Source organism: Ictidomys tridecemlineatus, chromosome 11, assembly GCF_052094955.1.
Source record: "Ictidomys tridecemlineatus isolate mIctTri1 chromosome 11, mIctTri1.hap1, whole genome shotgun sequence".
In the NCBI taxonomy this organism is placed as follows: Eukaryota; Metazoa; Chordata; class Mammalia; order Rodentia; family Sciuridae; genus Ictidomys; species Ictidomys tridecemlineatus.
In genome coordinates, this window is record NC_135487.1 from 21,015,461 (window position 1) to 21,029,808 (window position 14,348).

The 14,348-nt window shown below is 63.0% G+C and overlaps 1 protein-coding gene across 1 annotated transcript in view; it reads right to left on the bottom strand.

The window, feature by feature from the left end:
- The window catches only part of Sdc3 (syndecan 3), a 33,504-nt gene extending 20,883 nt beyond the window's left edge, over positions 1-12,621 (bottom strand). The window contains exon 1 of the mRNA XM_078025770.1: positions 12,368-12,621. Within this exon, the coding sequence (XP_077881896.1) occupies positions 12,368-12,505 (138 nt within the window). The 5' untranslated portion in view covers positions 12,506-12,621. The remainder of the gene's footprint in view (positions 1-12,367) is intronic.
- Between the last annotated feature and the right edge of the window lie 1,727 nt (positions 12,622-14,348).

Consider the following 14,348-nt stretch of genomic DNA (forward strand, 5'->3'; position numbering starts at 1 on the left):
ACACCCACTTCTGGACGAGCAAATGCCACTCCACGGCTCGCAGGTGGGAGAGGCCCAGGTCTCCTCTGAGCTTTTTAAAGGCCATGTTGTCAGGGGTGGCCGCTGGGAGGGGACAGGCTTGGCCCAGAGTCTCGAGAGGGACTTGGAGGAGGGAGGCCAGTCCGGACGCTGGCGGGCCGTCGCCTCGGCCCCAGACCTCAGCTCCCCGGCTGCGCCCGCCGTGGTCTGGGATACCTATGGCTGGCCCGGCCGCCCTCCGCGGCACGTGAGGATGCGACCCTAACAAGACAGCGGTGAAGCTGAACCAGGTTCCCCTGTCCTGTCCCTGGCTGTCTGGGGTAGCCCAGAGGACAGTCCCCTGCCAGGGCTCCAGCCCCCCCTCCACTTGGCTCCCGGGCACCACCTCCACCCAGCCAGCTGGCAGCCGCCAAGCCCCAGGCTGGTTTCCACTCTCTCTCCTCTGCACAGAGGCGTCTGTCCTGGGGCTAGGGCTGGGCACTCCCCCCACCCTGCCGGCCCTGTGGACTGGACTCGGTAGAAAGCCTAAAGCTCCCGGGTCCTCGGGCCCAGCCCCCGCCACAGGGACCCCCCCTCCCTGGCCCTTCTCATCTTCTCCTGTCTCACTGTTCCGACGGGGGAGGCCTCCGCACTGAACCTCACAGGTGCAGGGTAGAGGCCTCGCAGGATCCGGAAGAGGGGAGGCCAACAACTCACAGGACCCCCTGCCCCTCCGACCCAGGGATGGGGTGGAGGAGACCCTGAGTGTCCTGGCCCTCACCATCCCACAGTCCAGGGACAAGGCCATGGGAAAGTCCTCCCCCCGCAAGGCCAGAAGACCCGGCTTCTGCCCCTGACCTTCCATAACACCAGCTTGACCCCCTTCCCCACAGGGAGCTGCCCCCCAGGCCCAGGCCCCCGGAGATGAATGAACGAGTCCCAGAGGGTCTCAGGGAGCCAGAGCCTGGCAGAAGACAAAACTCACGAGAGAAGGACCCCAGCTAGAAAAGACGGGTCCAAAGCTGGACATCGGCCAGGGGGGTGGCTGGGACAGGGCTTCTCCAAGTTCCAGGCAAGAACAGGACGAGTGACTTCTACCTCGTTGGCCACAGAGGCCTCTCCTGACCTCTGCCCGCTCCTCCGCCACGGAACCCTGAGTCCCTGCCATTCCCTACAGCACAATGGCAAGTGGCCCATTTACAGAGGACAGTGCAGGCTCAGGGGACAGGAACAGTTACCTGCCCAAGGCCACCCAGGAGGCAGGCAGCCTTCCCTGAGACACGTCCCTCCCAACACGGGAAGGAAGGGGCGCCACCCACACAGCCTGGTGCGGCCCACAGTGCCCTGGGGGTGGGATGTGCCCCGGCCCCAGCATGCAGGGGACAGTGGCCTCGGAGCCCTCCCACCAGGAGCATCCTCACCGCACCTCACAACAGCACGGCCATCAGCGGCCCTGGTCCCCGCCTAGAAGATGCCAGCTGCACCCCCATAATGGGTCGGCCAGCTCATGCACGACCCCTTCAGTGCTCAGCTCAGGCTTCACCTCCACTCAGAAGCGTCCCCATTCCAGCCTTGTCCCTGGTGAACACCTCTCTGCTCAGGGACCTGAATTCGACATCTCCCACTTCATCAGGAATGTTCCAGCAAGAAACAGGCCTCTCCGAGATCAGAGTACCCCGGAGGCCCCCTGCTGAGAATTCCAACTGGGTCCTCATGGGGGGGCAGTCAAGGGAAGGGACCTGGCCTCTCCCACCCCAGCTGTCCCTGTCTCCAGAGACACACAGCACAGCCTTCTCTCCTCCTCTCTCCCGGCACAGCTGCGCCCAGGGTTTAGTAAAATACATGTAACTGGATCTTTACAGGAACCCAAGGCTGAGTTTGGGGAATTGGGGGAAAGGAGTATCCCTGGAGGTTAGGCAGGAGACAAAGCTCTGAGCCCCTGTCCCCACCCCCGCCTTGCCTTAATCACCTAAGGAGGCCAGATGACCAGCTGCCCCTCTGGCCTGGGCTCTGCCCCTCCGGCCTGGGATTAAGAACTAGGATTAAGGACGAGCACTCCCAATATCTCAGAGCCCTAGCAACGTGTAGGCTTGCACGCTCACGCACCACGTGTGTAAGCACATTCGGGGCTTCCTGTCTTGATGCGCCACGCGCGTCTGCCTGGGGTGGTCCGGGGTGGGCGGGCGCAGCTGTGTGGGTCTGGCCTGCTCATGTGGCCCATGGGGCTGAGTCTCTGCAGTGGCCCCTGAGCACCTGCAGGAGTGTGTGTCCCTGTCCGTGTGTCTGTGCCCGCACACATTTCCAAGGATAGCTGACCCTCCCAAGGCAGGAAGGGTATCTCCCAGCTTCCTCTGCCACCCTCCCAGCAGCCACAGCCATCTGCAGTCACAGAGCTGGGGTGAGCCCTGAGTGGGAAGCAGGAGGACGGCAGTCGGGAGGGGCCACAGACACCTGGACCCCCACCCATCAGCACAGACCCAGCAACACATCTGCAGGCACAAAGCAGCCCCTGGCCCACACCTAAGTCCTGACCACCACCACCGTGGGAAAGGATGACCCCGCTGGGACCACAGCCTCCCGGGCCGCTCTGGGCCATGTCTGCACCTGAGATGGCCCCCAAAGCCTCCCCGCTCCCACCTCATAGAAGAACAGGATCAGGCCAAGCCAGGCTCAGCTCCCAGAGCACAAGCAGGGGATGCAGGGGCTGCGCTGTCCCCGTGCTGTGGTCGAGCTCAGTCACCTGCCTCAGGGTGAGGCCAGGGACTGACTCTTGGGGCTTTTTGTCCTCAAAACTCCAGAGGAAGGGGGTGGGAGTTCTGGGCCAGAAGGGTGAGTCCCTCCCGGCCTGGCCCCAGCTACCCCCTTGGCCCCTTAGACCCCTGCACCCAGGACAATCCTCAGTCCAGGGGACCCCCCCTGAGTCACAGCCGGAGTGGGAGAGGCTCTAACCAGCCAGGGAAGGAGGGGCGGAGAGGCCTAAGGGAATGAGAGCAGGAGGAGGGAGAAAGGAGGAGGAGGAGGAGGGTGGGAGCAGGAGGAGGGAGAGGAGCTGCGGGAAAGACAGAGGAGGGAAGAGGTGGGCAGGAGGCAGGAGGCAGGAGGGAGAGCTGCCCGCCCAGCCCCACCCCGGCCAGCCCAGAGCGCCCACCCTCCTGGGCCGTGGAAGTCCAGAAGGTCATCCACACCCTGGGCCCCTCAGCCTCCGCTGTGTCCCCTGAGGCCACACCCCACTTTCCTCGGCTCCCAGGCTTAGGGATCACATGGGCAGGGGGTTGGGGAGAAGGGACAAGGTGTGACAATAGGGAGAACTAGAAATAAAACAGATTGAGGATGTGTGAATGCAAAGAAAAGACACAATGTAGCAATGTCAGGATTGGGGAAATGAAACAGGGCTGCTGGGGAGGGAGGGCGATGATGTAATAGGGGAGCAGGCAGCAACAGTGTATCCCAGCGAGGGCTCCAGGGAGGTAACAGTGTAGCCCTGCGGGAGCCGGGAGCCAGGAAGCCGGGAACAGAGCTGGGGCTGGGCCAAGACTCCTCACCTGTGGAAGAGGAGCAGCGCTTGGGAACTAGAAGAGGGATGTAGGACAGAAGGAGAGGCCCCCTGGGCTCGGGAGCTGGGAAGAGAGGGCGTCTATCCTGGGCACTGGAGGAAGAACAAGAGTTCACTGGAGAAAAGAGTCCACAGGTGGAAGAGCACAGGAGGGTGCTTGGTGCCACGTGGGTGAACAGGGAAGAGGCTGGAGAAGTGCACTGAAGGGAGGTGACTTAGCACAGAGCACTGGGCGTGCGTGCAGCTGGGTGGTCAAGGAAGGCTTCCTGGAAGAGGAGGTGGACCTAGGTCTGCATTCTGGGCAGAACAGAGATAGGTAAAAAGAAGAAGCACAGTACAGGGGACGGAGCCCTACTCGGGATGCAGTCCTTAGTCCTAGCTCCGTCACCAATATGCTGTGTTGCCTTGGGCAACAAGTACCTCCGTGTACCTCCCTGTACCTCTCTGCGCTTCAACTTCTCCAAGTGTAAAATAAGAGGCTGAACAACAGGATCTCAGAAGACATTCTCTATGCCCCCGCTGCAGTTCCACTTCGGGACAATGAACTTGGACAAAAGCATTTCCAGGCTTCCTTCCTAAAATCATTTCTGGTCCTCTGGTCTTTCCTCAGCCTGGGTTAGCCTCAGCCCATGCCCAACACGGACAGAAAATGGGACAGAGAACTGACCCACATGGACGTGAAGAGCCTCTGGGCTTTGGGTAACCCCCTGCCCCCAGCAGCCACACAAATCCAGGTACCTAGCAAGGGCCGCTTGGCCCTCCACTCCTCCTCTCTGGGCCCCATGCTCTACGGTTTGTGGAACATGAGCTGGGGCAGCGCTCATGCGCGAAACAGGACTCACAGGACTCGGGGGCCAAACTACTAGGGTTCAAATTCCAACTCTGCCACTTACTAGCTCTGTGACCTTGGACAAGTTACTTCACCTCTCTGTGTCTCAGTCTCCTCTTCTGTAAAATCAAGGTATTGCTTGCATCTCCCTCATAAGGCCACTGTGAGAATGAGGTGAGTTTTTATATATGAGGCATTTGGCAAAGTAACTCGACCCCTTTATAGACCAACACCCTGCCTGTAGGACAAGAAATGCGTTGGATTGGACTCAGAGCCCAGCTTGTGAGCACCGGGGCAGGTGGAGGACCTGTGGGGATCAACCGTTCAGCCACAGAACAGCCTGGGGCACAGGCCAGGTCCCCAGGAAGTGAGTGCCCTGTGTGTGTCTGTTAAATGCATGGAGCAGTCCCTGCACCCAGAGGGGGTGCCTTCCCCTCCCCACACGTGGCTCCCCCCTCCGCCTGGAGATCACTGCTTTCAACCACAGTTATGTCCCTGATGTCCCCGTCTCTGCACACAGTCCCTCTGCCTATTGACAGACAACCGTCCTTCAAGACCCGATCCCACAGACGCCTCGGCCATGGAGCTTCCCCTGAGTCACGAGTCAGAGCCAAGCCCTCACACCCCCTCCCCTCCCCCACCTAAGTGGGAGCTTCCTGAGGCCAGGAGCCAAGCGGAGCCTCCAAGCACTGAGCACTGAGCACTGGCCAGAACCAGAGGGGGCATCCGGTCACCAGCAGGGTGGGGACAAGGACCCAGGTACTGAACTCTGCCCCCCAGGAAACCAGACTCAAGGCCCAGGCCCCTGGTGGCCCGGGTTGGATGGATCAGGCCCCCCAGGGTTAGGAAGCGTCCCCCCTCCCCCACCTGTGGCCCAAGAGGAACCCAGGCAGGCCACGTGAAGAGGGTGGCCTCCCTCTCCCAGCCCCGCAGGCCTGCGCTTCCTCCTAGTCACTCTCTGTCAGGCCCCGGCCTCTCTGGCCCCGGGTCTTTCTGATAGTCCCTCCACTGGGAAGACTGGAGGGGCCCCTGGGCCACTCCATCAATCTCCCCATTTCACAGATGGGAAGTGGAGTCCCAGAGAGGGAGACAGCTGTCTGCTACCCTGACCAGCTGGGGGGACCCCCCACTGACAGGACAATGGTGAGGAAGGCGCCATCATGAAAATGAAGGTGGCCGCCGGCAGCAGCTTCCTCCCACCCGGCGTCCGGCTGTCCTCCAGTTCCCCTCCCCAGCGCTGCCCGGCCACAGCCTGACAGTCGGGAACCAGCGCCCCGTTGGACACAAGGGGAAACAGAGGCTGGTCAAGAGCCGGCCACCCGCACCTGCGAGCACCAGGGTCCCGCTAACTGCCCCACCTCTGAGGCCTCGGGGTCCCCATCTGTAAAATGGGGTCCCCACCTGCCCCGCAGGAGTGTGGTGAGGAGCATGCTGAGCACTGCAGGTACGGGGAGCACGTTCTGTCTGTGGGGCCAGGACATCACGGCCGCCACTGTCACACGTGTTTGTCTCCCTGACCCTACAGCACCTGGAGGGCAGCACCCGAGCAGGACTCCACGTGGACACCCCAGGCCCAGCAGCAGCCTGGCCCCGGGTTGGGACAGCGAGAGAACAGGAGAGACCAACACAGGCACCCACACCCGAGGCCAGGGGAAGGCAGCTGCGGCAGGTCCCCAGGTCTCCTGAGAGCACAAGTGCCAACAGCCCTGTCCCCAGCTCCCAAGAGCCGTGCCTACTCGGTCCCCACAGGCCTCCCAGCATCTGCCCCCAAGCCAGGGGGAGGACAGGTCTAATGAGCCCCCCGCAGCCCCGGTGCCGGAGACTGACCTGGCAGCCAGTGTGGCGGCGGTTAGAGACTGGGCTGTGGGCGGGTGGGGCTGGAGGACCGGGGTCTGCCTGGCCATGTGGGGGTGCAGGGAGCTCTGGGGAGCCCGGAGGAGTCCCACCAGCAGCCCCGAAGCTCACAGACATCCCAGAAGCAGAGGCAGGGCCTTGTCAGCACCGTCCCCTGTCCCGTCCCACCCCAGAAAGCCCTGGCCCTAACCTACATGGGACAGAAATCTGCCACCCGGGGGCACAGCTCCAGAGCAGGGGACGGGCACCCAGCACCAGGCCCCGTCGCTCTGGCTGTGTGAGTCCTCTCTGTGAGGGGGGCCACCAGCCTGTGAGGGCAGCAGAAGACTCTGAGGGCTCCTGGACCTTGGGTACGGCCCAGGCCATCACCTGAGGGACGGCAGGCTGTGCAGGGGGCCATGTCTCCAGGGTCTCCCTGGGACCGTCACTCATCAGGCCGGGGCCTGGGGAATAAGCGGAGCACGGCCAAGATGCCCCCTGGCTGGACAGCAAGTGGGAAGGCCCAGTGCCACCATGTCCTGGAGGGCCAGGACTGAAGGGCCCAAGGTCCACTCCTGTGCCTCCAGTCTGGGCTGCAGGCTGCCCAACGGCTCTGGAGAACCAAACTGTCCAGAGACTCAGCACCAGAAGGCGCTGGGAACCGCTGCCTCCCGTCTGCCCTGAATCCTGCCAGCTCCAGTTGAGAGTCTTGGTCCGAGATCTCCCTTTCGGGGTGGTCCCCAGCCCAGGGTTCTGCTTTAATGATCCCCCACAATCATTCAAACTTGGTCCCCACACTCTCTAAGGGGACCTGTCTCCAAGCTCCTGTCCCTGGAGAACAAGTCCTCAGTAAGACCAAGAGAGGGGCAGGAGAAAGGCAAACCCACGCAGGTGAGTGAAGGAAAACAGCATGAACGACCACCGGTACTTACTTTTGTGTATCACTTCACATTATTAATTCCCAAACAACCACAACTCTCCATGTTAAAGAAAAGATGGAAGCTCAGAGGGGTTAAGTGAACTTGCCAAGGTCACACAGCAAGAAGCTGAAAGAACCAGGATTTCTACCCTGGACTAATTGCGCCCAGAGCCCCGGCTCCTCCTACTTCAAGTTGTACCCTTAGGCTTGGTGGCCCCCAAACAGACATAGCACCAAGGCCTGAGAGGAGCTGAGGGGTGGGCGCAGGCAAGCCTCAGGCAGGTGGACAACAGGGCGGTTGAACCCGCTCCATCTCATGTAAAAGGCCAGCACAGGCGTCCCAGCACAGGCGTCCCTGCCCGGGCCCCCCGCAGCCAGGTAGGAAAGGAGCCAGATCATTCACTGCACCCCCTCCCACTGCCGGCCCTTAGCCATGGCGGCTCAGACTCCCCTGTAATCACCACTTCCTGTTTGGCGCTAAGACTGGGCCTGGTCAGTGGGGGAGGGGAACGGCCACCCCTCTAACCAGGGTCTGCTCAGGAGGGCGGGGGGGGGGGGTTCCCAGCATGTGGTGGAATGTTCCAGGGGACAGAGGTCCGAAGGGGCTAGGGAGACAAGCCAGGTGGTCCAGGGCCAGCCCAGCCTGCTCCCGCTAGCACAGGGTTGGGAGGGATGGCAGGAGCCAGGGGCTGGGCCGTGGGCAGCTCCCAGCTCTGGCCACCCTGCCCCCCGGAGACACAAAATCACAGGCTCCAAGAAGCTGGCTGGAGCCCAGAGCCACAGTCCCTCTGTCCTGGCCAGACCCGGCTGGTCCCGCCTGGGTGCTCAGACCGCAGGCCTGCCCCAGGCAGCCCCCTGGCGCCTTCCAACCCAGGGACACAGGCCCTGGACGCAGCAGGACTGTCAGCCGCGCTCTTCCCGCACCCCACCCACACCGAGAGGGAGTCAGTCCAGGCTCCTCCTTCCCTTCATTGGTGGGTTAATTCCCTTGTGCCTTCATCCACCCACTTGAACCATTCGGCTCTGGGCCAAGTTGGTGTCACGGATCACACCTCCATACAGCAACTGGGGAGGCTGAGGCAGGAAGATCCCAAGTTCAAGGCCAGCCTCGGCAACTTGGGAGTAAAGACGAATAATAAAAAGGGCTGGGGATGTGGCCCCGTGGTAGTGTCCCTGGGCTCCATCCCCAGAGCAATAAATAAATTAATTGATTAATTCCGGGCCAGCCACTCAGTGGCCCCCGGGAGGTAGCGAGAGGGTACCCCAGGAAGCTCGTGGTCTGTGAGGAAAGCACCGTGACACACTCTTGTCTACGGGAGACCCCGCCAGCCGCTGCCCTGGGAGTGTCACTCACTGTGAGGCTGGAGAGTGAGGGCAGAGGGCCAGCTCGGAGGCGGGGACACAGGTTTCGGTGCTGCACACTCAAGGTCTGGTCCCCACATGGGGGCAGGCAGCACACATCCAGGGCCCCCTCATCCCGAGGCTCCTCGCACTGCCCCGCCCCTCACCACACATGTCATGTGACTTCCCTCACCCATCCCGGGGGCTCAGATGGCAGACCCCTATGAGGAGGAAGCGCCCGGGGCCAGGCAGGGGGCGGGAAGCTTGCCCTTCACACTCCTCTTCTCCCACTTTGCAGGCACTGAGAAGTTAAGTAACTTTCACAAGGTCACACAGCCACACACCTTCCCCCATTCACAACTCCAGACGGCACCACAGACTTCCCAAGCAGTGGGAGAACTGAGTCAGAAGGGACACGGCACACACCTGTGAGGAACAGGTACTTGGTGAACAGTGACAGGTACAGTCAGGGTCCAGCCCCTCCCACCCCAGGGGCTGGGGGTAGGGAGCCCCCAGAGAGGTGAAGCAAAAGCCCAAATGGCACGGCAAGAGGGCACCAGGGGATTAGGACAGCAGCCCAGACCTAGGAGCCTGCCAGGCCCTGGCCCAATACAGCTGTGCGGCTTTGTGGCTGTGTGACTCTGAGTGAATCCCTTCACTTCTCTGTGCCCATTTCCTCACCTGTAAAACAAGGGTGCTGATAACTCTGACTCAGAAGCAGCTCAAAAGGACTAAGTGGCCAAAACATGCGTGGTGCCCACGTGGTGGGCCAGCCACCCGGGGGGCTAGCTGCTGTTTCCATTGTCCAGCCTCAGGTGAGGCCCTGCCTCCGCGTGCCCTCGGCACACAGGCTGGCGGGGTAGAGATGCTGTGGCCTTCCGCGGCCAGCGGGCTCCAGCCTTCAGAATGTCACTGATGCCCCTTGAGTGTGGCCCGTCCCCTCCTCCCCCCCCAAGAGGCAGCCGCCCTCCCGTTCCCTGGCTGCCCCAGCTTCTTCCAGAGCCCAAGCCCAGAGCCGCCCCACGGGTACCGCTGGGGGCAGCCCAGGGACCCAGGCCCAGTCCACGAGTGGGGGAGCCACTGCGGCTCTCCTGGACGGCAGGGCCCCCACCACCCCCAAGGCAGGCCCACAGGAGACCCCCCCAATCAGCCGGAGCCCTGCTGCCTGGGGAGTCAGGCTGCAGATCCCTTCACTGTCCCTGGGCTCATCCCCCAACACCTGGGAGGGAAGGATGTCCCCCAGGACCTGGCCTGGAACAGCTCAGAGCCCCCAACCTTCACCTTTTCCAGTAAGGACGATCTGGCCCCAGCAACCCCAGGCTCCCAACCACAGCAGCATGGAGCAGCAGCCGGGGGCCACCAGGGCTTCCAAGAGCAGGAGTGGGCGGGAGCAGGGACCCTGCCCTGACGAGTGGGTCACGCAGTCACCCACCTTCCCCTCCCCACCCCTGCCACCACCCAACCACAGAATGACAACTCTATAAAGAGCCTGGAACCTGAGCCAGGCACGGGGCAATAGGCCCTTCGCACTCCCATTCTCCCACTTCGTAGAAGTGGAAGACGAGGCACTGAGAAGTTAAGTCACTCTCACAAAGTCACACAGCCACAAATCACTGAGCTCCCATCCCTGAGAGCATTCAAAGCCTCAGGGACACCTGGGATCCCTTCCGGGCCTGGACCTTCAGAAGACCGAGTTCTTAAAGCTGCATTTCCAAGATGCCCACTCTCCAAGCCCTTGCAGGGAGTGACTGGGTGGAGCAGCAGAGGTGGCTCTGGAAGGAGATGCTCCTCAGCAGGTCACCTGGTAGTCCAGGAGGGAGGACTCCCCAAGGGGAGATCAGCCCCTCATATACACAGGTGACCCAGGGGCCACCCTTTCCTCCCCTGCTTGACCCAGCTGCTGCTCACTAGGCGCCACCCACCGACCCTTTGCTTCCCAGGCCAGATGAGGCACAAGAAGGGTGACAGCCTTCTTCAACAGCTGGACCCCTGGGGAGATGCAAGGCCCAGAGTGACACCATGTTCCCCTCCCACCTCTGCTGTACCCCTGCTCTGCCCGATGCCAAGCCAAGCATGGAGCCGGAGACCAGAGCCTGGGGGCGGGCAGAGGGCTGCTCGATCTGCCACCCGGCACAGGCTCAGAGCCAGGACAGCCCTACCTCAGGGGCACCCTGCCTTGTCAAGGTCCTACTATGCACCAGATCCTGAACTGCTCTCATTTAATTCCACTCTCCACTCCACCGAGTGCCAAGCACGAGCCTAGTTTCATGGCGGAGGAGCAGGTGCCAGCCAGGGAGCGACTTGCCCGGCCCCGCATCCCACCTGGCCTCCTGTCTCCAGAACTTTGTCCTGTGCTCCTTATCGTCACTTGCTCCTCCTGCGTCTGCGTGCATGCCAGCTATTCTCACCCCTGAGGAGGGTGTCTTCAAGCCCATTTCACAGAGAGGAAGCCCAAGGCTGACCAGTGGGACAACCTGCCCAAGAACAGGTGGTAGTATTGGGATTTTGACCCTGAACAGCGATTCCCAAATTTTTAAGGATCTAGAAATGCAGCTGAGAAAGTGGCCCCAGTGGCTAGGACAGGCCAGGTGGCTATCCTTCCTAGGGATCTCTTCCCCTCAGCCCCCAGGGGAACTGGAGATGAGGCAGGAGGCCAGTCGCCTCATGGGTGCCCTCCCCACCCCAGATGGGGAAGGCTGATGAGGAACCAATCCTGAAGCCCCTGCAGGGACCCTCTCTAGACAGACTGGCCGCTGGGGCTGGAAGAGGAGGGCGGCTGCAGGCCAGGCAGCCTGGGGGGACGGACCCCTCCTTCTTAGCTCAGGGGATGGGGCCAAGGCATCACTTTTCCTAGAACTGCCCAAGAGGTGGGACCTAACCAGCTCACGGTACCCCACCCTGGATCTGGGCAAGTGGCACAGAAGAACTCACTTGGGACCTGGGTCCCTCAAAGGGGAGAGGTGGTTCTTCCTCCAACCCCTTCCTCCTGCTTCCTGATGGAGCTGGGACCAAGTTCAACCCCCAGCTGCTGCAGTCACTCCAAGGGACATTCAGGGGTCACCTCCCACACATCTCTACCTGCACACATGTGCCTCCCTCAAGGGTCCTTGCTCATGCTGAGGTCACCCAGGCACTCACGCACACACACTCTGATGGGCCAAGCACACGCCCACCAGAGGTCTCTCCACACTGGACCCCTGAGCTCCTGCGGGCACACATGGCCAGGGTCCTAGTGGCCCAGCCGGTAACAGTGCACAATGGGTCACCCTCACTCAACCACCCACAGGGGGCATGGTGGCATCGGAGCAGAGAGTGGGCACACCCCACAGGTCCCAGGGCTCCTCACTGGGGTGGCCACGCTGCACACACACTGGGTCACCTTCACCAAGTCACCCTCCCCCGCCCCCTCGGGAGTCCCCACTGCCCTACTGGTGGCTGGGGGGAGGCGACCTGAGAGAGATCCAACGCACACCCTCCCCCAGCAGAGGAATCCCCCCAGCAGAGGAATCCGCCCGGCTCCCAAAAGTGGCCGCGGTCTGGGCACACCCACGAGGCAAGCGCCGCGCTCACTCTGGCCCCAAGACACACCCAGCCCCGCGACCCCCGCCGGCCACCAGGCCCTCGTGGTGCCTCTCGGGCCGCGGCGGGGGACCCCGCTCCGCCCGCGGGAGGCGGTCCACCCGGCTGCCCCGGTGGCGGGGACCTGCGGGGACCTGCTGCGACCCGCGCTCCAGCCGGGGCCTCCCTCGAGGGAGGGGTCCTCCGGGAAGGGGACGAAGCCCCGCGCGGCGGCGGTGGCTCCCGGGCGGTGGGGGAGGGGCTGTGGGCTGCGGCCCGGGCGGGGGTCCCGGAGGGTCGCCGGCGGGGGTCCCCGCGGGGCGGGCGCGTCACTCACCCCCGCGGCGCGCCCGGCCAGCAGCAGCAGCAGCAGCGGCGGCAGGAGCAGCCCGCGGGCCCCGGGCGCGGCCGCGGCCCCGTTCCCGGCTGCGGCCCCGCGGGCGGCCCCGGCGCGGTGCGGCGGCCCCGGCTTCATGGCGGCGGCGCCTTTGTTCCGGCGCTGGCGGCGGCGGCGCGGCTCGTCGGGCTCCGGCTCGGGGCCGGCTCCGGCTCCGGCTCCGGCTCCGCCTCGCTCGCGGCTCCGCGCCCACAGCGGCCGCGCCCGCAGGAAGCGTGCGCCGCCGCCGCCACCGGGCCGCCCCCAGCGCGGCGGGCGGGGCGGGCTGTGCGCGGGTGCGCGCGGGGGAGCGCGCGGGGGTGCGCGCGAGTGCGCGGGGGAGCGCGCGGGGGTGCGCGGGGGTGCGCGCCGAGCTGCGACCCCCGCCCGCCCCGCCCCGCCCCGCCCGGCGCGGCAGGCTCCGGCCCGGGGCTGCGGGACCCAGTTCCGTTCCGCGCGCCCTCCCCCGCCGCCGGGAGGGCTGAACCCGAGGACCCCGCGGGCCATGCCGTTCCTTCTAGGGTCCGAGGCGAGGCGTGGATGGCGTGTGTGTCCCCACCCAGCAGCCTCCTGTGGGCTCCATTCATGCCAGGACTCCCACCTTCACCCCACGCCCCAGCCAGCCTAGGAAGGGGCCAGAGATCACCCGAGACCCCGACCTTCGTGTCCTCAGAATGCGGACTGGCTGTTGCCCTCAGACTAGGCCTGACCCTCCCTGGGCTTCAATTCCCCCCACCCCCGCCCCCGAGACCACCATGGAACGGGGGTGTGGGGTGTTGACTTGGGCCCTGTCACTAGGGTTGGAGAGGAGATGGCGGGCAGCCCCATGGTAGCCCGGCTTCCCCAGGTGAGACTCGGATTCCTCCCCGTAGAATGGAGACCACTCCCTCCAGGCACAGTGGGAGCAAAGAGCACCTCTGGGTGACCCGAGCCCCGCGGCCTTGTTGTGTTTGGGGTGGTTTCTCCTTGGCTTCAGTCTCCATCTGAAGTCCCACAGTCTCCCTATTTATTTGAGTCCCTGCTGCAGTTAGTCACTGCTGACCCCCACGCCAGCCTGGCCTGGCATGCAGTGGGTGCTCAATACAAATGCACAGAATCACGGGGTGTGGTGGCACAGGCCTGTCTTCACATGGACTTGGGAGGCTGAGACAGAGGGATAGTAGATTTGAGGTCAGCTTCAGCAACTTGGTGAGGCCCTGGGCAGCTTAGCAAGGCTCTGTCTCAAAATAAAAAATAAAAATGGGCTGGGAACGTGGCTCGGTGGTTAGGCACCCTGGATTCAATCCCCGGCACAGAGAAACAACAAACCAACCTGCAGAATCAAGGAGGACGGTTCTCATTCACCTGAACTCACCCCACACAGGTGTTTTGGGGGAGAGAGGGGGAGGGTTAAACACTTATTAATCCCTGAGCACATGTCCTTGACCAAGCACTTTCCTTGGATTATCTTGTCAACATCTCAGGAGCTCCCTGAGGTCGGAACTGTTGATAGCTCCACTTCTTTGGTGAGGAAACTGAGGTTGTTTGCTGATGACGGCGAATTCACTTTTGCTCTGGCGCCCGGTCCCTGCACCCAGTTCAGGGCCTGCTGGCAGGAAGAGGGATCTGCTGTCAGCCCAGGGGTGTGGGTGGAGCTCGGAGGCAAAGCACTTGCCTAGTACGCTCCGGGCCCTACAAAGGTCAGCTCAACGTAAGGTAGAGATGTGTTAAAGGGTCCCTGAGAGGAGAGGGAGTAAGTGGGTCCCTAAAGGGTGTGTGAGCCCAGGCTAGCCATCCTTAGGCAGACATCCTGCAGAGAGAGGGGGACAGTGTTCAACTTTGTGATTCAAAAATCCCTAGGACACCAGGCACAGTGGCTGACATCCCAGCCACTCAGGAGGCTGAGGCAGGAAGATCACAAGTTCAAGGACAACCCCAGCATCTTAGTGAGGCCCTATCTCAA